This window comes from Protopterus annectens, chromosome 12.part0, assembly GCF_019279795.1.
Source record: "Protopterus annectens isolate FY-2018-M chromosome 12.part0, PAN1.0, whole genome shotgun sequence".
In the NCBI taxonomy this organism is placed as follows: Eukaryota; Metazoa; Chordata; order Ceratodontiformes; family Protopteridae; genus Protopterus; species Protopterus annectens.
The window spans coordinates 1089329918-1089356079 of NC_056746.1; the positions used below are offsets into that span (position 1 = coordinate 1089329918).

A 26162-nucleotide genomic window follows, 5' to 3' on the forward strand; every position below is an offset into this window, starting at 1 on the left:
TGTCCTCAGAGAAACCCTGTCTGGGCAAAATATGATAAAAGGCTCTATAGCCATTAGGGCCTGTAGCTCTGAAACTCTTCTTGCTGAAGTAATTGCTAGTAGCAGAGCTGTTTTCCATGATATTAACTTTATATCAGCGGTAGCAGGTGCTTCAAATGGAGGCAGGGTGAGCTTTTCCAACACATAATTGAGGTCCCATGCAGGCAATGGTGATCTTTTAGGAGGCCTTAAGGTTTTGGCTCCTCTAAGATATTGCTTTAGTAAAGGATGAGAAAAGATTGGTGGCTCTGTATTGTAATGAGCCGAGATGGCAGAGGCATAGATTTTAATTGATGAGAAAGCTAGGCCTTTGTCAAGCACCTCATTTAAGTATTGCAATATCCGAGGAATATTTGGTTCTGCTGTATTAGTTCCTTGTGCTCGATTCCAAGCACAGAATCTCTTCCATTTGTCAGCATAAGATTTTCTAGTACTAGGCCTTCTGGCTTCCAAAATGACATCCACAGCTTTACTGAGAGGTGTTGTTTGTAGGACTACATGATCAGCCATGCTGCCAGGCCCAGAGTCTGTAGTTGATTGTGCAGGATCTGATTGTTTTGTTGGGACAGTAATTATGATCTTTGAGGCAAGTTCCAAGCTGGGTATTGAGACAAGTTCCTTAGGATTGGGTACCAGTATTGGCGGGGCCAGTCCGGGGCAATTAGTATCACCTTTCGTTTCTCTTGTCTGACTTTTAGGAGGACCTTGGGGAGAAGAGGCGGAGGAGGAAAGGCGTAAACAGATAGGTTTTTCCAACTGAAGGATAGGGCGTCCACTTTCCATGCTTGTCTGTGATAAGTCCTTGTGCAGAATCTTTTCAATTGATAATTTTGAAGAGAGGCAAATAGAATTATGTCTGGGCTCCCCCATTTCTCTGTTATCATGCTGAAGACTTGTGGATTTAGTTTCCACTCTTGAGGGTCCATAAGGTTTCTGCTTAACTTGTCTGCTAGTGTTTTCTTTTCCTGGCAGGAATTGAGCTTGAAGATGTATTTGGTAGGTCAAAGCTGTGTTCCACAATGCCATGGCTAATCTGCAGAGGGGGTATGAGCGTGTGCCCCCTTGCTTGTTTATATACCACATGACTGTGGTGTTGTCTGTCTTTATCAGTAGTTGTCCTGGATGAAGTAAGTCCTTGAAGGCTGTTAGGGCATTTTGAACAGCTAGAATCTCTTTCTGGTTGATATGCAGATGCATGTATTTTGGTGACCATAAGCCCTGAACGCATCTTCCTGCCATGTGGGCCCCCCAGGCATAATCTGATGCATCTGTTGTCATGATTTGGCTGGCAGGAGGTAGAGTGAATGGCCGTCCCATGTTTTGGTGACATGCCTTTGCCCACCACAGAAACTCCTGTTGCAGGCAGGGAATGAGAGGAATCATTGTTTCCAGACTGTGAGAATGTTGACTCCATAAACTTTTTAGGTACCATTGATGTTTCCTCATATGCAGTCTTGCATATGGAATTAGTAGTATGCAGGATGCCATGAAGCTCAGAGCCTGCAGAATTTGTCTTGCAGAAGACTGGGTTTTTGTTGCCATCAGTTTGAAGTAAGTAGTCAGTTGCCTTTGCTTGTCTGGCGTGAGGTAAGCCATCTGGGCAGTTGTATTCAAGCTTGCACCCAGGAATGTTATCTTTTGAGAGGGTACCAGTTGATTTCTTTTCATTTATTGTGTACCCAAGGCATGTTAGAAGCCTTTTCACAAATGCCAGGTGTCGAAGAAGAGTGTCCTTGTTCTCTGCTTGAATGAGACAGTCATCCAAGTAAGGATATATTTGTATAAATCTTTGTCTGCAAAATGCAATTACTGGTGCCAGGCACTTTGTAAAGACCCTGGGCACAGTAGGTAAGCCAAAGGGCAGTGCAGAGAATTGGTAATGCATTAAGCCAGCCTTGAATCTGAGGTATCTTCTGCACGACTGTCTTATTGGGACGTGCAGGTATGCCTCTTTTAGGTCTAAAGTCACCAGCCAAGCATTCTTGCCCAGCATGGGCAGAAGCTGCTGCAAAATCAGCATTTTGAAATGTCCATTTATGTGTTCAAAATCGATAAATCCAGTATTGGCCGCCAGGCCTTGTCCTTTCTGGGTACCAAGAACAGTCTTGAGTAAAAACCTTGTCCTTTTTCTTGTTCTGGTACTGTCTGAATAGCCCCCATATCTATGGGGGACATAACCTGTTTGTGCCTCTGCCCATTGATTTTTTGGCAGATCTGGGCAACCATTTGCCATTGGCAGTGTGTGGAAATGGAATCTGTATCCCTGTGATACAATGTTTTAGTACCCACTTGTCCTGGGTTATTAACTGCCAATTTTGAGCAAAGAGTGTTAATTTTCCCCCTATTGGTGCTGCCAAAAGATAAGTGCTTGGTGAAGGCAGAGGGGAAAGTCATTGGGATTGCTTTCTGTAGGTTTGCGCTTTATCTCCTCCAGATTTGGAGGTGAAAGCGTCCCCCCATTGCTTTGGCCTGTATGAATCTTGTGCCTGGTATCTGGAACCCTTAGGCCATCTGGATTTGCCCCTTTGAGCTCTGACACAGGAAAAGACCAATTTTTGGTAGGCCAGTGTCTACTGAATCTTGGTGGCTGAACTTGTAAGAAGTCTTTAACAGTTTGCATAGACTTAGCTTTGTCTTCCATTTTCTTTAAGACCTCTTCTACCTTAATACCAAATAGAGAATCATGCTGTAAAGGTGCATCGAGCAATTTAGCTTTAACATGATCAGGTAAATTTTGTTTCTTTAACCAGGCATGCCACCCAATCACCAGTCCAGTAACTGTGGCCCTGCAGGAGGCCTCTAAGAAATCAAAACCACATTGCAAAGTATGCTTTCCAACTTGTTCAGCTTCATGCAATAATTCTTGCAATTCTTTATTTTCTGCACATTTTGAAATCAACATCATTTTCTGTTTCAGCAATTCCATAACATGTTGTTGGTACTTAAGCATATGAAATTGACAGTTTAAGGCCCTGATTGCCAAGGTTGCAAATCTATAAACCTTTTTTCCCCATCTGTCCAGTGCCCTTGAATTTCCGTCAGACAGGGTAGGATTTTTTGCTGTTGAGGCCTTAACTCCCTTTGGACCCTGTGAAATAGTTTCAGGATCAGCAGCAGGGTTTCTAAATAAAAATGTATGTGAGTCAGGGACCCTGTAATATCTGTCAGGCTTACTGGGAGCTGGAGGTAAGGAGTCAGGGGACAAGCTTGACTCCGAAAACAGATCATCCAATGTCTAAAACAGGGAGAATGGCTAAAGGCCTGTGCTGAGGGAGAAGGAAATCCCTGAGCCTCTTTTTTGATTCTGAGTAGTCTTGACTCTCCCAGTGAAAATGCTCCCTCAAAGTATGCAAGGTTTCTCCAAATTAATAATCCTCAGGAGGAGATGCAGAAGGAACAGACTCCTCAGCATCAGAATCCTCATAGGGAGGTACAGATAATTCCTGATCAGAAGAGGAATCAGAAGAAATAGAAACCTGATCTGAAGATTCATAATCGGTGTCTTGCCTAGGCCTCTTATCAGGAGGGGGATGGGTACCCCTGATCAAGTTAATAAGGTCCTCAGCCATTTTGATCATCTGTTTTTAGGCATAGAGGCCTGTGCACGTGGCTCATGCATCTTTTTTTAGTTTTAGAAGTTGCTTGTCTTTGGTTTTGCAGCCGTCGTCGGTTTGATATACAGATATTGAGGTTTGAATACACCCTCAGAAGCTGGTGCCTGCTCAGCAGCTCCGGACCCATCAGAGGGAGATGCATCAGTCGGTCCAATACCTTGAGTATCTTGCGGCAAGCCGGACTCCACATGGGTGTCGGTAGAGGCCTGCGACTCGAAGGTAGTGGGTATCAGGGGCTGCGAAAGAAGCTTAGTCATCAGTTCTGGATCTCTACTGCCTTTCTCTGTCCTTTTCTTTGCTTTTTTTATGTACTGCGGTAGTCAGATTGCTATCCAACGACATTTCTGGGTAGTTAAATCTGTTTCCAAAATACTTTGATGCAAAAATATACAGACGCTTAATAGTGCGTTGGTAAAACTGACAGCCAGGCATGTTGTGATCAGAGCCTAGGCAAGGAATACAGTATAAATGAAAATCCTTATGTCCTATTTGCTTCCCACAAGTAATACAATTATTAACTTTTTCTGACATCGGTGAAAAGGAAGAAAAAAGTTCCCCCAACAGGGTACTTAGCTTTAGTGAATACTTTGGTTCGGAAACTCAAATTCGAATATCTCAGTAGTCGGCCAACAGGCACTTGCAAAATATGCTTCTGCTTCGGGCACCGCGCGGCAAGAAAGACTAAAGAAAATGGCGTCAGCTGCATGTTTTATACCCCTGATGACCTGACATCATGGAAGCGGAGACAGCAACCGACGCAGGACCCAAGACTTTGGAAATCAGGCTGACTGAGGGCAAGCAGATTACCCAAATGTAATGACTGCAACAGTGAAACACGAAGAACATCGCGTGATGGTGGTAAAGGAATACAGAGTAAGAGTGTGGTACTCCACATGCTATTTTTCATTATTTTCCATGAAAGTACAAACTGGACAAGCTTTGTTAACTTCAAAGGAAATTTACCACAGCAGTGGGAAATCTGAAAGGACAGGAGAGCCAGAGTGCAATTCAGTAATGAATAATGTATACCGGTAATGTAAGAAAAGAGCTAAAATTCTCCAAGATTTACTTAAGTGCACTAAATCCAAAATTAGGATTTGTTCAAATATAAAATTGTGTACTTATGAAATATATACAACATAATTAAATGATCTTGTTTTATTAACAGGTATTTCACTTACCAAGACACATGCTATAATGTTCATTACAAAACTAACAATAGAATGACAACTTCTCATGAAGTTAGCAACAGTGCAAGTCTTACTGGCTTGCACAAGCATGCAAGGATACATGATGGAAACAGGCAAACAGCTAAAAGGGAAGTACTTCAGAGAGCAGCAAAGGCTGAACTGTCAAAGTTTCATAAACATCCATAAATATTTAGAATTTAAATATAAAATAAATACCTTAACTGTGACTGCAATTTTGCAGCTTTGCTGATGAAGTCTTCCCAAGTTGGATAACTTGCCTGCAAAAAAAAAAAAAAAAAAAAAAAATTTAGTATAGTGTGTCCTGAAAAGAGGTCATAATAGTTTAAACATCAGAAAATGACAAAACCATTTCCATCTCCACCACTAAAAAAAGTACACTGTCAACTGGTATTCTAGACCCGCAATTATATAATGTTCTGCGTTCTCCATTACAGTTGGGGGGGGGGGGGCTAGCCAAAAGACATAAAAGGGCTACAAGGTTTGAATTATGAACACAGATGTTTTAGACTCTTCTCCAAACCATCTAGCCATATACCAAACCTGGTCCATTTCTTCCAACCTGCTCCTGGAGTCAGAAGATGATAGGAGGAAAAAGTGAAGTAAGGAGAAACACAGACTGTGGCCATTATCATGCAGGAGATTAGAAACTCTCCTATACTTCCAACAACACTTCACCTATTAGTTGGCAACGCTTAACTATGGATAAGCATTCTAACAGAAAGTGTATGAAGATGGACACAAATTCTGGCCAGAATTTCTTAAAACTTTCAGACATACATATATTCCTAAAGCCTGAAAAACAGAGCTCTGGCCAAAGGAAGATAATTTTCATTACCACTGTTGGACTTGGACTTAAGGTTATGGAAGACAAACTGGAATACACTGAAATGGACTACAAGCAACAAACTGCAAATACTGGCACCCTGTTTTCCCCTTCCTTTTTTCCTCTATTTATTTTGGTTTAGTATATTTAAAACAGGTCAGTTATCATGACAGAGGAAAGCTTCTGTCAACTGATACGGCACTACTACTACTACTCTTCAAGGCTGACAAAAGATGACAAACTACTGAGCCAGACCCTGTAAAGCAAAGGTTCAACAGCCAGCATTTCTGCACAGTACAGCACCAATCAAGTTAATTACCCAGACCAAAGTTCCTGGATTATAAAACAGAAGGCTGTAGCTGTGCCTATTGGGTGTCACCAGCTCAAATAAAAAATATGACCTAGCTAATCTTGGCAAGAATCAAGAGTTCATACATTATCCTACATCTGGGGGAATGATTAAAGTCGTAATCTACTTTGTCAATTAAGAGACCAGAAGCACACAGACATCATTTTACACACACCAGAATAGATGACAATTTCACTGTGAAATCCAATGACTTAAATCATAGATCAGACTGGCAGATTTCTACTGCTTCTTACACAGTCAAGACAGAACTAAATAGAATTAACTGGAGATCACACTGTTGTCAGTACAGTCTGCAGCAACAAACTACTGCTATTTAAAAACACACCTGCAACTACACAAATTTTACCCTCAAAGGAAAACCTAAGCTGTGCCCAAATGTGGCTATACGGGGAGCTAGGAATGCAAAGTAAAGCCATGCAGTTGCCATAACAGATCTGCAAGAAGTAGGTTCTCTCCGGTAACCAATAGAACTATACGTTAAAGGACATTTAGCTGATAAACCTTTTCCAGGTTCTGCCAGGTGTATTACTCACCTGATATTCATTCACAAGTACTCACAAAACTTAAAGCAAACAAGGGAAGCAATATCCGATGCACCTTGCAAATGGGGAAGGGGCAGGAATGTTAGTGAAACAGGCTTAGCTCCTGCAGATGTTTAACTCCCCACCCACCACACAGAGCCATTATGGCCAAGGCAACAGTCGACTACACAGGATGGACCCAGTCCTAAGGATTTAGCATTAGAGGGCAGTCTCACAAAGTCTTCCTACTTGGTAGTCCCAAATGCAACTTTACATCGGGAAATGAGAGCCGCTTACATTCTGCCAAGATACAGAAGGAAGACCATGGATGACACTACAATCATCATCAGAAGGTGCCACTTCTGAAAAATGTTACTAAAGTACTGAAAGTTCTGGGACAGTGAGGTTTAGCAACTTGTAAAGTTTTTTTTTTTTTTTTTTTAAACTTAAGAAACTACTATTTTACTCAGGCAAATCAGACAGCTATACAATAAGGGTAACTTTGAGGGAAGTAAAAATGTTAGGCATTGTAAGCATGAACTTGGTTCTATCCACTAGACACTTCAGTTGGCAATGAGTACCCATGAAGTGTAGTAAGTACTCTCCATGTTTAGAGTACGCTGGAAAGAAAACCAGTAGCTGCATGTACTAGTGTTAATTGCATTCAGTTGCAACTTTTAGGCACAAAAATAAGACCGCTTCCAACAGAAACTTTTTGAATGATGAGTTATTGTGGTTCAGCAGAAAAAAACTTGAATATCTAACAGCCGTCAACAAAATTGTTTTCCAAGTAAGGTATTTTAATTCTGCAGTACGTCCACTCACAGGCAGCCACAGTTAATTTCTCCAGAAATGTAGAAGTCTCAATTAGATATTGGTTCTTGTAGAACAGGCCTCAACAAGAGGGTCTGAGCAGAGACTCCTTGCTACTTGACAATACGATCATAGGAGAGCAAGACGACATCAAGGCAAGGGAATATTCACAGCTTCTAGTAACCTGTAACAACAGTCACCCACTGATAAATACCTAAAGGGCTGCCATAAGGCCAAATAAGTTCCTGAACGGAAATGGTACGGACTGCTCCTACTTAGCAGTGAAGCTACCATATGGATTTCACGAAGACCTTTATGCGGGTGTAGACATCCTGCAGATCTAAACAGCACATCCAGACTCCTTAATGCTGACAAAACAGAACCTGTACACATCATGACCACGTCACTTTTTTTTTGTTTTGGGGAGGGGGGACGCAAAGGTTTATGTCACCAAGATCTAGGATCTGTCCAAGATAAACTCTTTGAAACAAACAAAAAAAAAATGTATGTCAGACAATATACCCCCTTCCCTTTATTCGATCTGATTGAACCTCCAATTACTTTTTTTGAAAGCTTAGTGATTCTTTCAACTTAAAACACGACACAAGGAAACAACTGTCACGGTGGGGCAGCAAAGAGGATTATAAAGCAAATGGATATTATATTCTAGATTCACCTGTTTTTGATCCTCTTCAACTACTGATAAAGGTGGAAGAAAAGGAGGCCCCCAGACAGGAGCAGTCAAAGCAGCCCTTCAGGACTTCTACTATCTACCCTAGGACTGATAACAGCTTCCTCACGAGTGCTGGCAACCTTCACCTCTAGGAGTTCAATCTTGCTATGGGGGTTAGCCACTTCCAGCAACTTCATGCAGGACACACAAATTACATCCAGCATCTGTTCCTTTGAATTGTGGTACAAGAATGCAATGAAAGACGAAGTTTTGTTTCCATAGCCATAACAGCTTTGCCCTGCTCCTTTATATCTTTATGGTGCCTTTTTACTCCATCAACAAAACACAAAGAGACTGTCTTGGTATCTTCCATAAAATCAGCTAATCTGACTCAGGGGTGCCAGCGTAGGGTTATTCGGGATTCTGCTGCTCTGGATGAACATTTGACATTATTGTACATCACACAGATAATAAAGCTGTCCATAGTCTAGGAGGCTGAGGTCTTTAGCTCATATTCAGTGGCCCAAAAGAGCATTTCAGTCAGATCCTTCTCACAATATGCTACGAGAGTTTGAAAGTTCAAAAAGTACAGTTTTGTACCTACCATAAATGTAGATGTCCGATAGGCATGCATCTGCAGTCCTAACATATGGGTTGTCCTGCCTCAGGCAGCCCTTCGGTCGGCCGGATTCCAAAGTCTGGGTCTGGCCTCGGCTGATGTCGCACTTCACCCGACATCATAGCTGCTGTTTATTGGGTATAAAGGCATCAGCCGACGCCATTTTCCTCAGTGTTTCTTGCCCCAGATGCCAGGTGCCCTCTAGTAAGGCTAAATTTGGATAAATGCAAACAATTCCAAACAGTAGAGAGCAAACAATATAAAAAAAGTATATAAATATATACATATATACAAACAAATACACCATAATAGATTCCCCCAGCTAGCTAAAGAGGGGTGAATACCCTAGGAATACCACAGAGGGGAAGGAGGGTGGGTAATCCTGATTGCAGATGCATACCTATCGGGCATCTACATTTATGGTAGGTACAAAACTGTACTATGTCCTTCAATGATGCATCTGCAGTCCTAACATATGGGTAGAATACCATAGCCAAACTGGGGGAGGAGGCACTAAGATAAAGATGGTGTAGTTAAGATCCCTTGCAAAACAACAGTTGCAAAACCTGCTCGGGATCTAGAGTATAAGGGAAGATTGTAATGCTTGGCAAATGTATGCACGGAGCTCCAAGTAGCAGCTTCTAAAATGTCTTTGGTAGCCACTCCTCGTAGGAAAGCTGTAGTGGTGGCTGTAGCTCTTGTGGAATGAGGTCTGATATTATCAGGAGTTGTCTTTGCATTCGTTTTTGCTACTCTTTTCATGGAATTTCCTATCCATTTTGAGATTGTCTGTTTTGAAATTGCTTTTCCTTGCATTCCTGTTGCATATGCTACCAGAAGCTGGTCTGTTTTTCTGCTGTTCTTAGTTCTGTCCAGATAGTAGCGTAATTGTCTGTGCACATCCAAGGTATGCAACAGTCTTTCCCCCCTGTTCTGTAGGTTGGGGAAGAATGTAGGTAAATGAATCGCTTGGTTCAATGATACTCTGGAGACCACTTTTGGCATAAAGGTAGGGTTAGTTCTCAGAGAGACTCTGTCCTGATGGAAGATAAGGAAGGGTTGTACTGCCATTAATGCCTGTAACTCAGATACCCTTCTTGCTGAAGTAATTGCTAGCAGGAAAGCAGTTTTCCAAGACAAGAATTGCAATTCTGCTGTTGCTGCTGGTTCAAAAGGGGGAAGTGTTAACTTTTCCAGCACAAAGTTGAGATCCCATGTAGGTAAAGGTGTTTTTCTTGGAGGCTTTACATTTCTGGTTCCTCTCAAGAACTGCCTGAGTAGAGGATGAGAGAAGACAGGAGGATCCATGTTGTATTCTGCTGAAATTGCTGATGCATGAATCTTAATGGAGGAGTAAGACAGGCCATTGTGGAACAGCTCTGCTAAATATTCCAGGATGTGTGCTATGTTTGCCAATGAGACATTTTCTCCCTTTGCTGCACTCCAAATGAGGTATCTTTTCCACTTGGCAGAATAAGTCTTCCTTGTGGAGGGTCTGCGTGCCTCCAGGATAATGTCCTTAACCCTCTGAGATAAACCTGGGTTATTTTGTTTTATGCAATATTCTAAGCAGCTAGCTGCAGTGTTTTCAAGTTTGGATGTAGGATCTTGTAGTTGTCCTGTGTTAGTAGTAAGGGACATAAAGGTAGATGCCATATGTGTGTCCGAGACATGCTTCTCAGTAGTGGGTACCAATGTTGCCTCGGCCAGTCTGGAGCTATCAGAATTACCCTTGGCTGATCCTCTCTGATCTTCAGTAGAACTTTGTACATCAAGGGAAGAGGTGGAAATGCATATGCTGTCAGGTTTTTCCAGCTGAAGGAAAGGGAGTCCACCCTCCAAGCAAGTGGGTGGTATGCTCTTGTGCAGAATTTCTTCAATTGGTGATTGTGTGGGGAGGCAAACAGGTCTATCTGTGGTAGTCCCCATTTCTTTGTTATGGCTTTGAAGATATCTGGATGCAGCATCCATTCGTGAGCATCCGTGGTAGTTCTGCTTAAGGTGTCTGCTAGAGAATTTTCTTTTCCTGGTACAAATCTGGCCTGAAGTTGAATGTTGAGGTTCAGGGCCACATTCCACAGGTCCATTGCCATCCGGCATAGAGGATATGAATGTGTTCCTCCCTGTTTGTTGATGTACCACATGACTGTGGTATTGTCCGTCCTTATCAGCAGATGACCCTGCTGAAGGAGTGGTCTGAACGCCTGGATCGCATGTTTCACTGCCAGCATCTCCTTTAGATTTATGTGTAGATTCCGCTGGTCTTGGGTCCATAGGCCTTGTATACACTTGTCCACCATGTGTGCCCCCCATCCTAGGTCTGAGGCGTCCGTGGTGATGGTCTGGCTTGGCTGTGGTTTGTGGAAAGGCAAGCCTCTGTTCAACTGACAGGCCTGAGCCCACCACAGGAATTCTTGCTTCAGGCAGGGAATTATTGGAATCTGGGCTTCTAGACTGTGCTTGTGTTGAGACCATACATTCCTTAGATACCATTGTAGCTTTCTCATATGTAGCCTGGCATGCGGAACCAATATTATGCAGGATGCCATGTAACCCAGGGCTTGCAGGACTTTCCTTGCAGTAAGCTGAGTTTGTGTTGTTAATGTCATGAAATAGGCTGGTAGTTGCTTTTGTTTTTCTTCTGCGAGAAAAGCCATCTGAGTTGATGTGTCTAATTCTGCACCCAAGAATGTTATCCTTTGGGATGGTACTAGTCTTGACTTTTTCATGTTGACTGTGTATCCCAAGGCTTGCAACAGTTGTATGACATTTTCCAGATCTTTTGTTAACTTTGCCTTGTTGTCCGCTTGTAATAGGCAGTCGTCCAGGTATGGGTAAATCTGAATTCCCTGAAGTCTGCAATGAGCAATTACTGATGCCAGGCATTTCGTGAATACTCTGGGCGCAGTAGATAAGCCAAAAGGCAATGCTGAGAATTGATAATGCTCTGATCCTGCAAGAAATCGGAGGTGTCTCCTGCAATCTGGTCGTATAGGGACGTGCAGGTATGCCTCCTTGAGATCTAGAGTCACCAGCCAAGACTCCTTTGCCCAGCATGGGAAGAAGTTGCTGGAGGGTCAGCATTTTGAATTTTGGAACAATGAGGTATGTGTTCAGTGCGGACAAATCTAGAATAGGTCTCCATTGATTTTCTTTTCTTGGTACAAGGAAAAGCCTGGAGTAAAATCCTTGGCCTTGTTCCATAGGTGGTACCTCTTCTATAGCTCTCATCCTTAGTAAGTTGTTGATTTGTCTTAGAGCGTCTGTTTTTTGGCTTGGTGGTAGGTTTGGCATTCCTCTCTTTTTTGGTAGAGTATGGAAGTGAAACCTGTAGCCCTTGTCTATTGTTTGTAAAGTCCATTTGTCTCCTGTAATGTAATGCCAGTTGTTGGAGAATAAGGCTAGTTTTCCGCCCAAGGGTGCTTCCAGTTGTTCCCTGGTAGGCGGAACTAGGGTCAAGTCATTGTGTCTGCCCTGTAGAAGTGGCAGTAGTTGATTCTGTGGCAGAACTTCTCTGGTTGGCAGGTTGCCACTGACGTCCCCTGTAGGCACCCCTAGATTGACTTCTGCCTCTCTGCGCTCTGGAGAGGTCTGGAAAGGCCCAATTCTTAGTAGGCCAATTTCTGCTAAACCTCGGAGGTTGGACCTGTAAGAAATCCTTGACTGTTTGGACAGATTTCGCTTTTTCTTCCACCTTTTTTAGAACCTCCTGTGCAGGGGAGCCAAACAAACTTTGTTTCTCCATGGGAGCATCTAGGAGTTTTGACTTAACATGGTCTGGTAAGGATTGTTCTTTTAACCAGGCATGCCTTCGAATCACTGTTCCAGTCACCGCTGATCTAAAGGAAGCCTCCAGTGCATCATAGCCACATTTTAAGAAATGGTTACTGACCTGCTGAGAGTTATGTACCAAATCCTGAAGGGACTTGCGGTCTAAAGGTTCAGGAGAAGATAGTTTTTTATTTAGCTGGTCTAACAAAAATTCCTGATACTGGATCATGTGAAATTCACAGTTCAAGGCCCTGCCGAAAGAGTAGCAGAAGTATAAACCTTTTTACCCCATCTCTCTAATGCTCTAGATTCTAGATTCCCTTTCAGAGGGAAGAGGGTTTTTGGCAGAGGCAGCTGCCACACCTTTAGGGCCCTGTGAAATGGTTTCAGGGTCTGCAACAGGAGCCTTATACAAATGGTAGTGTGTGTCCGGGACCCTGTAATATCTGTCTGGCTTGGCAGGGGCCGGAGGAAGAGAATCAGGAGCAGTACAGGCATCATTATATGCATCATCAACAACTCTAAGTACTGGCGGAATGGCTAAAGGCCTATGCTGTGGTAAGTGTAAAAAAGTCCTTAGCCTTTTCCTTGAATCTGAAAAATCCTGGCCCTGCCATTGGAAGTGTTCCCTCATAGCATGCAAGGTTTCCCCAAAGGAAAATTCTTCAGGAGGAGAAGCAGAAGGAATGGAGTCTTCTGCATCAGAATCCTCATAAGGAGAATATGGGCCTTCGTGAGGGTCTGAAAGGTCTGAGTCATCCGAGGAATAATCTGTAGACACAGGTTCCGGGGGTTCAGTCCTGGGCCTCTTGTCTGGATGATGTTGGGATCCTCTGATCAAAGAAATGAGATCCTCAGCCAGGCTGAGTATTTGAGAACTAGAGGTAGGCCTAAGTGAAGGTGTTTTGGCAGGCAAGGCCTTAGAAGATTTAGCTGCCTTAGCCCTGGCAAAAGCCTTGATAGACATGGAAGCAGGGGGTCTAGCAGCCCCACGTGCAGGGGTAGTTATGTCTAAAGGAATAGTGTCTGATAAATCCTGGGTGGCTGCTTCTGTAGCAGTAAATTCAGTAGCAGATTCAGCCATGCTCTGTGAGGCCTCGGCTATTGGAAGCATGCTTTCGGCCGAAGGAAGAACCGGGGGCTCGGTTTCAGCCGGAACCGAGACATTCGCGGTTGGCCTAACCGTGGTTTCAGCTGAAACCGCGGGCCGCGAATGTCGGTCCTTTTCCTTGCGTTTTTTAGCTAATTGAGAAGTCGGAGTCTCCGATGGCATTTTGTATGCAAAAGCGGGACCAAAAAACTCCTTTGCAAACTCCGACCGACGTCTAAGTGTCCGTCGGTTGAAGGAAGCACAGGCTAGACAAGCTGATACGTCGTGGTCTGGGCCTAAGCAAGGAAGGCAGTAAGAGTGGAAATCCTTATGAGGTATTTGTTTCCCACAAGTTAAATTAGAAGTTATGTACTCACCATAACGTTCCATCTGAGTAGGTGTATTCATTTGTCTGCAACCTGTGGGTTATGGATCCGACATCGGATCCGAACCGGCATGGTTTACCAGCTATGGATCCAAGCTCTCAGCTCCTCCCCTCACCCATAATGCCCTGCTCTCCCTACAGGACCTCAGATCGAGTTTGCCAACAGCATAAACACCCTGAAAAGGGTAACTCAACATATGCAGGAAACTGAAAGGCCAGGGGGATAGGAGGGCGGGATGGTTGCAGACAAATGAATACACCTACTCAGATGGAACGTTATGGTGAGTACATAACTTCTAAATCTGAAGTAGGAGATTCATTTGTCTGCAACCTGTGGGACAGAGTCCCCAGCTACCTGAATCTTGGGCAGTCATCATGGAAGGATATTCCGGAGCACCGCGGAGCCAAAGGATGCTCTACCCCTAGATGTAAGATCCAACTTGTAGTGGGAAAGAAAGGTATGAGATGAAGCCCACGTGGCTGCTGCACAAATATCATCTAGAGGAATCCTAGCCTTAAAGGCTGCCGAGGTAGAGACTGACCGGGTTGAATGGGCATGTACACCCTCCGGTGCGGGCCTTCCCGAAGCTTGATAAGCTAGTAAGATACATTGTGAAATCCAGCAAGATAATGAGACTTTGGAAATTGGCTTGCCCAAATTAAATTTAGCAAAGGAAATGAACAACTGGTCGGATTGCCTATGACCAGCAGTCCTGTTTAGATAAAATCTAAGTTGCCTGTGAACGTCTAAGGAGTGAAGCTTGTACTCACCCTTGTTTTGATATTTAGGGAAGAAAACAGGGAGGTTAATGGATTGATTAATGTTTGCTTCAGAAGCTACCTTAGGAAGAAAGGACGGGTTGGTCCTGAGGAAAACACGGTCTGGATGAAAGACCAAGTACGGAGGTTTAGCTGATAATGCTTGAAGCTCTGAGACTCTCTTGGCCGAAGTAATGGCTACTAAGAAGGTGGTCTTGAAAGATAAGAATTTCAGATCTACCGTAGCCGCCCGGTTCGAAAGGCGGTCAAGGCCTGAAGAACTAAGGAAAGGTCCCAAGGAGGAACCGCTTGCTTTATAGGGGCCTGAGAAGAAAGGTACCTTTAAGGAAAATCTTACACAATTTGGCAGACATCAGTGGACTGGAGTCATGACCAATGTGATAATGAGAAATTGCTGCAAGTTGTACTTTGACCGTGGAACTGCTGGCACCATCATTAAAAGAGTGGTTAGAAGTCAAGCACCAAAGGGAGGAACTGTGAAGGGTTTAGGCCTTGCCGTTCCGCCCACAAAGAGAACCGTTTCCACTTGCTACGGTAGACTTTCCTAGTGGATGGCTTATGAGCTGCCACCAGGATGGCCTTAACAGGGACGAAATACCGAGTCCTGATCAGGAGTGGAACTGGAGCAGCCAAGCGGTCAGCTTGAGGTTGTCCAGGTTCGGAGGAGATAAGTGGGATGGATGAGAAATCAGATCCGGAATGGGATCTAGAATCCAAGGATGATTCACTGAGTGAGACCTTAGGAAGGGGAAAGTACAGTTTTGTACCTACCATAAATGTAGATGTCCGAACTGGATAGCATCTGCAGTCATAACAACTGGGTTGTCCTGTCGTCAGGCAGCCCTTCGGTCGGCCGGATTCCAAAGTCCGGGTCCGGCTTTGGCTGATGTCGCACTTCACCCGACATCATCTCTGCTGGTCTTCGGGTATAAAGGCATCAGCCAACGCCATTTTCTTCAGTGTTTCTTGCCCCAGATGCCAGTTGCCCTCTTGGAAGGCTAAATTTTGGGTAAAAATGCCAATGTTTCCCAAAGGATAGAAGGCAAACACAAAAAATAAGCATGTATGTACATATATACAAACAAATACACCATAAGAGACTCCCCCCCCACCAGCTAGCTATTAGGAGGGTAAATACCCTAGGAGTACCACAGAGGGGAAGGAGGGAGGGTAATCCTGACTGCAGATGCTATCCAGTTCGGACATCTACATTTATGGTAGGTACAAAACTGTACTATGTCCTTCATGGATGCATCTGCAGTCATAACAACTGGGTAGAATACCATAGCCAACTAGGGAGGAGGAAGAATAGATTATGGTGTGGTTAGGATCCCTTGCAGTACAGCAGTGGCAAACCCTGCTCGGGATCTGGAATACAGAGGTAAATTATAATGCTTGGCAAATGTATGCACGGAGGTCCAAGTAGCCGCCTCAATAATGTCCTTGGTTGCCACTCCTCGTAAGAAGGCTGTGGTAGTGGCTGTTGCTCTTGTAGAATGAGGTCGTATGTTCTGTGGAATTGGTTTTCCATGGAAGGAGTAACAGAATCGTATGCAATTTCCTATCCATTTGGAGATTGTCTGTTTGGAAATTGCTTTTCCTTCCCTTCCTGTTGCATAGGCTACAAAAAGCTGGTCAGTTTTTCTGTTACTTTTTGTTCTGTCCAGGTAGTAGCATAGCTGTCTGTGTACATCCAAGGTATGCAACATTCTTTCCCCTCTGTTTTGTGGGTTGGGGAAGAAGGTAGGTAGGTGGATTGCCTGGTTTAGGGACACTCTGGATACCACCTTAGGCATAAATGTAGGATTAGTCCTCATGGACACTTTGTCTTGGTGGAAGATTAGGAAGGGTTGTACTGCCATTACGGCCTGAAGTTCAGAAACCCTCCTTGCTGAGGTTATTGCCAGTAGGAAAGCAGTTTTCCATGAAAGATGCTGTAGGTCTGCTGTTGCTGCTGGTTCAAAAGGTGCGAGTGTCAACTTTTCTAGCACAAAGTTCAAATCCCAAGCTGGCAGAGGTGGTTTCCTAGGAGGTTTTACATTCTTGATCCCTCTGAGGAACTGCCTGAGTAGAGGGTGTGAGAAGACAGGTGGATCAAAGCTGTATTCTGCTGAAATAGCTGATGCATGTATCTTGATGGAGGAATAGGACAGGCCTGTATGTAGAAGCTCTGCCAAGTACTCCAGAATGTTAGCCATATCTATATTCGACACATCCTTCCCTCTTTCAGCACGCCAAATGACAAACCTTTTCCATTTCCCTGCATAGTTCCTTCTTGCTGAAGGTCTGCGGGCTTCAAGTATAATGTCTTTAACCCTTTGGGAGAGATCTGGAATAGTTGCTGCTATGTGATGTGCCATGCAGTCAGCTGCAACGTTTTTAGGTTTGGATGCATGATGCTGTAGTTGTTCTGAGTTAACATCAAAGGCATCAGGGGTATTGACCACATTTTGTCCCGAGACATGCTCCTCAGCAATGGGTACCAGTGTTGTCTTGGCCAGTTTGGAGCTATCAGGATTATCCTTGGACGTTCCTCCTTGATTTTTAGTAATACCTTGTGTATCAAGGGAAGAGGTGGGAATGCATATGCTGTCAGGCCTTTCCAGCTGAAGGAGAGCGAATCCACTTTCGATGCAAGTGGATGGAATGTCCTTGTGCAGAATTTTTGAGCTGGTGGTTGAGAGGGAAGCGAATAGATCTATTTGTGGCATTCCCCATTTCTTTGTGATGGTCTTGAAGATGTCGGTGTAGCATCCAGTCGTGAGCATGCGAGGTGGTTCTGCTTAACATGGCTGCTAGAGTGTTTTCCTTTCACGGTACAAACATTGCCTGTAACTGGATGTTGTAGCTGAGTGCCAGGTTCCAAAGGTCCAAAGTCATTCTGCATAGGGGGTATGAGTGAGTGCCTCCCTGTTTGTTGATGTACCACATGACTGTGGTGTTGTCTGTCCTTATCATCAAATGGCCTTCTTTGAGAAATGGTCTGAATTTTGGATTGCCAGTTTTACTGCCAGCATTTCTTTTAGGTTGATGTGCAGGTGAAGTTGGTCCTGCGTCCACAATCCTTGCACGCATTTGTCCAGCATGTGAGCCCCCCCCATCCTAGGTCTGAGGCGTCTGTTGTGATGGTTTGGCTTGCTTGATATTTGTGAAAGGGTAAGCCTGGGTTTGACTGGCATGCTTGAGCCCACCATAGGAACTCCTGTTTTAGGCATGGAATTAGTGGAATTTCTGTTTCTAGGCTGTGCCTGTGTTGGGACCATAAATTCTTTAGGTACCACTGTAGTTTTCTCATATGCAGTCTGGCATGTGGAACCAAGATTATGCATGATGCCATGAAGCCCAAGGCCTGCAGAACTTTTCTTGCTGTTAGCTTGCTGTGGTTTGTTAGTGCCAAGAAGTAAAGAGGAGATCTTTTGTTTTTCTGCAGTTAGGAATGCCATTTGTTTTACTGTGTCCAATTCGCCCAAGAATGTCCTTGTTTGGGATGGAATCAGCCTTGATTTTTGCAAATTGACTGTGTATCCCAGTGCTTGTAGCAAGTAAATGACCCTTTGTAAATCTGTTGTCAGCTTGCTTTTGTTGTCCCCTTGTAGCAGGCAGTCGTCCAGGTATGGATAAATTTGGATTCCCTGTAGTCTGCAGTGGGCGATTACTGATGCCAGGCATTTTGTGAATACTCTGGGCGCAGTAGATAAGCCAAAGGGCAATGCTGAGAATTGATAGTGCTCTGATCCTGCAAGAAATCTGAGGTATCTTCTGCAAATTGGTCGAATGGGGACGTGCAGGTATGCCTCCTTGAGATCTAGAGTTACCAGCCAACACTCCTTGCCCAGCATGGGAAGAAGTTGCTGTAGGGTCAGCATCTTGAATTTTGGGACAATGATGTATGTGTTTAAGGTGGACAGATCGAGAATAGGTCTCCAGCTTTTTTCCTTTCTTGGAACTAGGAATAGTCTGGAGTAGAATCCTTTGCCTTGTTCTGTTATTGGTACTCTTTCCACAGCTGTCATCTTTGTTAATTTTATTATCTGCTGTAGAGCTTCTGTTTTTTGATTTGGAGGTAGGTTTGGCATTCCTCTTTTGACTGGCATAGTGTGGAAGTGGAACCGGTAACCTTGGTCTATGGTTTGCAAAATCCACTTGTCTTTTGTGATATAGTGCCAGTTCTTTGAAAATAAGGTTAATTTTCCACCTAAGGGTGCTGCTATTTGTTCCCTGGTAGGCGGAGTTAGAATCAAGTCACTGTGATGGCCCTGTTGTAGTGGTAGTGGCTGTGCCTGTGGCTCTGTTATTACCTTGCCACTGTCGTCCTCTGTAGGCACCCCCTCTGGTTTGATTTCTGCCTCTGGAACGTCTATTCCTGCCCCTTTGGGATCTTGTGGAGTCAGGAAAGGACCAATTTTTGGCAGGCCAGTTCCTGGCTAAACCTTGGGGGCTGAACCTGCAAGAAATCTTTAACCGTTTGTACAGATTTTGCCTTTTCTTCCATTTTCTTCATTACCTGCTGGGCAGGTGTACCAAACAAACTGGTCTTATCCATAGGAGCATCTAATAACTTAGCTTTAACATGATCCGGTAAAACTTGTTCCTTCAGCCATGCATGTCTTCTTATCACTGTGCCAGTCATGGCTGATCTAAATGAAGCCTCCAGTGCATCATAGCCACATTTTAAGGAGTGGTTACTAACCTGTTGTATGTTATTTACCATTTCTAATAGATTTTTCTTATCTATAGCGTCATCAGAGGATAGCTTTTAGTTAACTGATCAAGCATAAACTCTTGGTATTGTATCATGTGAAACTGACAGTTTAAAGCTCTAGCTGAGAGAGTAGCTGAGGTGTAAACTTTTTGCCCCATCTGTCTAAAGACCTGGCTTCCCTTTCAGAAGGGATAGGGGTTTTTGCTGTGGTGGGGGCTACCGCCTTGGGGCCCTGGGATATAGTTTGGGGTCTGCAAGAGGGCCTTGTATAGGTGATGATGAGTGTCTGGCACCCTGTAAAATCTATCTGGTTTGGCAGGTGCTGGAGGTAAAGAATCTGGTGCAGTGCAAACACCATTAAATGCATCGTCCACAACAGAGAGGACAGGAGGTATAGGTAAGGGCCTGTGTTGTGGTAGGTGCAGAAAAGTCCTAAGTCTTTTCTGGAGTCTGAAAATCCTGTTCCTGCCACTGGAAATGTTCTCTCATGGCATGTAAGGTTTCCCCAAAGGAGAATTCTTCTGGTGGGAAGCAGCTGGAATGGATTCTTCAGCATCTGAGTCCTCAAAATTGGAGAAAGGAGCCTCTGGCTGGTCTGTAATATCTGAGTCTTCCATGGAATCATCAGAGGACACAGGCTCAGGGGCTCTGCTCTAGGTCTCTTTCTGGGGCTGAGAGGCCCTGTCTGGGTGAGATTGAGATCCCTAATTAAGGATATTAAATCTTCTGCCAGAGTAAGCATTTGTGAACTAGAAGTGGGCCTGGTTGAGGGGGGTTTAACAGGCACTGACTTAGTAGATTTGGCTGCTTTAGCCCTGGCGAAGGCCTTAATAGACATGGCTGCAGGAGGCCTAGCTGCACCACGTGCTGGGGTAGAGACATCCAAAGGGATGGTGTCTGATAAGTCACTAGTAACCACTGTAGTAGGTAAAATTTCTGAGGCCGATTCAAGAAAGGTAACCGGAACCTAAGTAGTAGTCATAGATTCAGCTGTACTCTGATCAGTTTTCTCGGTTTCGGCCGAAACCGAGACACTCGCGGTTTGCTTACCCATGGTTTCGGCCGAAACCGCGGACCGCGAGTGTCGGTCTTTTTCTTTGCGTTTTTTAATAATTTGGGTAGTCGGAGGATCCGACGGCATAATGTACGCAAATTCAGAGCTGAAAAACTGTTCAGCAAACTCCGACCGACGTCTAAGCGTTCGTCGGTTGAAAGAGGCACAGGCCGAACAGGCTGCTACGTCGTGGTCTGGGCCTAAACAAGGCAAACAGTAAGAGTGGAAATCTTTATGAGGTATTTGTTTCCCACAAGTTAAACAGTTATTGACTTTTTCTGACATCAGCTGAGGCAAGAAAGAGTCCCCAGCGGAGTACTTAGCTTTTAGAAGTCTTCGAAGGAGTATTCGGTAGTAGTAATCTCTGGATCTGACCGACCGGCACTTGCGAACAGCTTCTGCTTCGGGCGCCACGCGGCAAAAAAGACTGAAGAAAATGGCATCGGCTGATGCCTTTATATCCGAAGACCAGCAGAGATGACGTCGGGTGAAGTGCGACATCAGCCGAAGCCGGACCCGGACTTTGGAATCCGGCCGACCGAAGGGCTGCCTGACGACAGGACAACCCAGTTGTTATGACTGCAGATGCATCCATGAAGGACATCCAGATCTGTCGAGGCCAAAAAGGAGCAATGAGGATCATTCTGCACCCCAACCGAGAGGCTTTCTGAAGAACTTGGAGCATCAGAGGCAAGGGGGGATAAGCATAAAGAAGACCGGGTGGCCAAGCATGCACCAGAGAGTCTCTTGGGGAACCTCCGGGAGGAGGTATCAGGGCGAAAAAACTGTCGCATTTGGTGTTTGAGGGAGACGCAAAAAGATCGCAACAAGGAGTTCCCCACTGTGCGAAGATGCATTCCGCTACCTGAGTATTGAGAGACCACTCGTAGGGGGTGAGAATGGTGCGACTGAGTTTGTCCGCCAGGATGTTGGACCGACCCGGAATATGCGTTGCTATGAGAAAGCGGTTGGTGGAGATTGCCCATTCCCACACTCTCATGGCTTCTCGACAAAGGGGGTAAGACCTGGTTCCTCCCTGTTTGTTGATATACCAGACAACAGACATGTTGTCCGATTGAATCGCAATTGTTCCCAAGGGAAGAAAGGCCTGAAGTGCTAGTAACGCTAAGAGCACTGCTCTCATCTCTAGAACATTGATATGCAGCAAGGTCTCTGAATCGTCCCACATGCCCTGGACCGTCCGGCCTGCAAAATGCCCCCCCCCCACCCGAGGCGGGAGGCGTCCGTGGTCACCGTGGCGAGAGGGGGAGAGGGGGAGAGGCACAAAAGGGGCGGCCTCCGTGGAGATCTGGAGAGTGTAGCCACCACAGGAGGGACCGCCTGCACGCTTTGCTGATCGCAATGGGATGATGCATAGGAAGAGCAAGATACGACCACTGAACCATGAGTGTCCATTGAAGGATACGCATATTGAACCTGGCGAGAGGAAGAAGCGCAATCGCTGCCGCCATGGACCCTAGGGCCCTCAGGACCAACTCCGCCGGAACTGAGTTTGAGTGGAGAATGGCCTGCACCTGGAGCTGTAGGCTTTGCACTCTGTCCGCTGTGAGGAAGGCTCTCAATCTCCTCGTGTCTAACCTGGCACCTATAAAATCTATGAGCTGAGTGGGTGCTAGGTTGGATTTTTTTGTGTTTATCGTGATGCCCAGGCGTGGAGCAAGATGGAGAAAGGAGTCTCGCGCCAAGAGAAGTAGATGCCTTGTTGGGGCGGTGAGAAGCCAGTCGTCCAGGTAAGGAAAGACCTGCACCCCCTGAAGCCTCAGGTGGGCCGCTACCACTGCTAATACTTTGGTGAACACCCTGGGGGCTGTGGTGAGACCAAAGGGAAGGACCCGGAATTGGTAGTGACTGGCTCCCAGCCGGAAGCGGAGAAACCTCCTGGAGCGCCTGTCCATTATAGTATGTGGTAGTATGCATCCTTGAGGTCTATGGAGCACATCCAGTGGTTTTCTCCCAGAAGGGGGAGAATAGACTGCAATGTAACCATTCGGAATTTCTCCTTGGGAACTGCCAGGTTCAAAAGAGAAAGGTCTAAAATTGGTCTTAGATCCCCAGTCTTTTTTGGCACTAAAAAGAACCTGGAGTAGAACCCTAATCCGATCTGGTCTGGGGGGACGGGCTGGATGGCTCTTTTTTTTAGCAGATGACCAATTTCTGCCAAAGCGGCCTCCCACTGACCGGGTGGAACGTCGGGGAGGGACTTCAATTTTGGCAAGTGAAGAAAGGTGATACGGTATCCTCTGGATATGATCTGGAGAACCCAGCGGTCTGATGTTATGGACTCCCATGCCGCTAGGTGCTCCGAAAAACATCCCCCGACTGCCTCCAGAGTGGAGCAGCCGGGCAACACCTCAGGGCTGCTGCAAGGGCCGTTCAGAGAAGGGTTCTCTGGACCCGAAGTTCCTGGGAGCCCCTCTGCCCCTAGGGCGGCGTCCTCCCTGTCCTCCTCTGCCACGGAAGGACTGGTTGTCCGGAGCAGGCTGGGATTGCTGTGACTTCCGGAACCACATCTTCTTTCTGACCCTTTTGGTTCCTAGAATAGGGCCTCTGGGGTGCAGAGAAGCAGATTCCGACGGCAGACAGCGTCTTCCCGTCCTTCTCGCTCTGGGTCAAAGTGTCGCGAACAGTTTTGCCAAAGAGGGCAGAACCATCGAAGGGCGTTAGCAAATGGCTTGAAGGGCTCCAAGAAATCGCAATGACGGAGCCAGGCCTGACGTCTAGTAACTAGGCCTGCCCCTGCGGCATCTTCCGTAGCATGGGACAGTAGCCACATAGAGGTATTGGTGACGGACCTGAGAGTGGCCATGCGGGTGGAGTGCAGCACTTTGTCCTCCTCAGACATGGACTCTGGGGGGGATGCAGCGTATTCTTTTATAAGATCGCGCTGCATCCTAATCACATGTGCCAAGTAGTTCAGCACCCTCACAGAGAAGGTCGCTGAACTAAACATCCGCTTCCCCAAGCGGTCCATCATCCGAGACTCCTTGCTCGGGGGATGGACTGAGGGACTCTCCTGAGCAAGTTCCCTCTTGGTGGCCGCCGCCAACATGGCATCTACCGGAGGCCCCTTACTCCAATGGGCACGGTCAGCCGGGGGACTGAGAATACGGTCAGGCCTTTTTGGGATTGGCTCCACGGTGTCCGGTTCCTTCCACGCCCTGGTGGTAATGAGGTCCACCAGGGGTCGGCAGGAGGACACCCAAGAGGTACGGGCCCGCTTCAAATGCCTCCAAGAACACGGACTCGTCCGAGGAAGACTTGGGGCAGACCACCCCCTTATGCGGAGCATTTCCATGATGTCTCCAAATGAGACATCCTCGGGGTGATCTTGGGGAGCCTTCCTTCCTCCAAGTCCGTGTCTTCTGTGAGAGACTCGGGAGTCAATGTGCCTCCTTTGCACGTATGTTTGCGGGAATATCCTCCGGGGCTGTCGGAGGACTCCTGCCAACAGTGACCTGTTCCAGGGGAACAGCTTGGGGCAAAGGCGGGCTGTCCCAAGGGCGGATGGTGGAAGCCTGACCCAGTGCAGATGGAGCGTGGCGGGCGAAGCAAGTGCCGGGGTCCGGAGACCCTCAACAGGGCCCTCTCCACTACATCAAAAGCCGAAGGGCCGACCTCGACCAAAGGATCAGACAATCGGCTCCCCTCGGATCCGGGAGTGGATCGGAGCTGGCGCGGCGCTATGATCCGAAGGACAGTGCGCTCCGACACAGGCGGCCGAAGGAGCACTGATCCCCGGATCGGCTCGGATCCAGGCTCCGAGGTCGGATCCGAAGCACTCGAGGGCAGGGTCGGATCCGAGTACCAAGTACTATCGGCGCCGACCCACCCCGGCTCCAAAGCTGCTCGGCTCCAACTGCTCCGAACCGGGTAGCGGGTGGAGAAGGAGCAATTGGCTAAAAAGGGGTCGAGCTCCCCAGAGGGGAGGCAAGAGCACTCCCATCTGCATCTGGGCCTGGATGAACCTTCTCATCATCCTGTCCAGATCAGCGTCTGACAGGCTATAGGTCGATCTCGACGAGGCTACCGAGGTAGGCCTAGAGTGCCTCCTGGGTAGCCTCGACGGAGATCGGGTCTCCTCCTCCTCAGGTCCCGGTGAAAAACACACAGGTGACCGGAGCCGAGGAGGGGGAGAACCAGCAGACAAGGAGGCCAGAGGAGAAGCCCGCTTGGCTGGCGGGGCCGAAACAGAGGTCTCGGCCCGCCGCTTATGGTGCTTCTCCCTCCGGTCCTTCTTTCTAGCTTCCCTCTCCTCCGAACCACTACAGGGAGGTTGAGTCCCAGGAGGAGGAGGAGGGGGAGCCGTAGAGGAGACAACCGTCGAAACAGTTACCCCCGAAGGAGCGGAGGCCGGAGCCGAGTCCGGTGGCAAAAGACCCGCCAAGACAAGCTTGGACCTCTGCTCCTTCAATGCCCTGGGGTTGAACCCTGCACAAATGGAACATCCAGAAGTGAGGTGTTCAACCCCAAGGCATCTAACGCATAGAGTGTGGCCATCAGCCGGGGAAAACTTATGGCCACACTCGGAGCACTTAGAGAACACAGCTTTGGGTTGTTCAGACATCCCAAAGTACAAAAAAAAGTTACTTAAACTAAGGGTAAAAGCAAAAGTAACTAAAGCACACAACAGGCCCAAACACACACTACGCTACCAGCGAGGGGAGGGAAAAGTAAAATTAAATTTAAAACACTAGAAAGTATAATTAAGTAATAGGGAAACCTAAACTTTCACGCAAAAATACAAATTTTAACACTCTAAACACTTGAAAAATGCACTTAGCTGAAGAGCTTAGGAACACAAATCTGGTCACCAGCGCGGCAAACAAGATCGGAGGTCATGTAGGGAGAGCAGGGCATTATGGGTGAGGGGAGGAGCTGAGTGCTTGGATCCATAGCTGGCAAACCATGCCGGTTCGGATCCGATGTCGGATCCATAACCCACAGGTTGCAGACAAATGAATCTCCTACTTCAGATCAATTATTTACTTTGTCTGACATCGGCTGAGGCAAGAAAGAGTCCCCAACGGGGTACTTAGCTTTTTAGAAGTCTTCGGTAGTAGAAATCTCTGGATCTGACCGACCGGCACTTGCGAACAGCTTCTGCTTCGGGCACCGCGCGGCAAGAAAGACTGAGGAAAATGGCGTTGGCTGATGCCTTTATACCCAATAAACAGCAGCTATGACGTCGGGTGAAGTGCGACATCAGCCGAGGCCAGACCCAGACTTTGGAATCCGGCCAACCGAAGGGCTGCCTGAGGCAGGACAACCCATATGTTAGGACTGCAGACGCATCCTTGAAGGACATCCTGCAAAGTCAGAGTACTGAATATGAACACATGCTACTCAAAATCCGTCTATGGTACCAGAATCCCTCTCACGAGGGATGAAAGTCAGGGCTCTGTGGGGTTACAGCCTTAACCAAAATGCTTCTGCAGATACATTTGGGTTAGACTTGGAAGACTTTACCTAGAATGTACAGCTCGAGGAGTTGGAGTATACAGTGTATATTATGGAGAAGTGGGACTACTGTTTCAAACTATTCTTGGGTGACCCTGGCAGTATCCGTTAAAATCTATTCTAGTGGTAAGGACCATACAACAGGACTGTGACACAATCTATAGGCCTGCTTTACCTCCTCCTCTTCTGACATGACAGGATGGGGTCCATGGCCCACAC

At 46.3% G+C, this 26162-nt stretch overlaps 1 protein-coding gene across 1 annotated transcript in view; it reads right to left on the reverse strand.

The window, feature by feature from the left end:
* LOC122816990 (protein MTSS 1-like) overlaps window positions 1-26162 on the reverse strand; it is a gene marked incomplete in the record, with an annotated part of 941883 nt that overhangs the window by 869748 nt on the left and 45973 nt on the right. Inside the window, 1 exon segment of the mRNA XM_044090103.1 lies at window positions 5060-5121. Coding sequence (XP_043946038.1) covers window positions 5060-5121 — 62 coding nt within the window.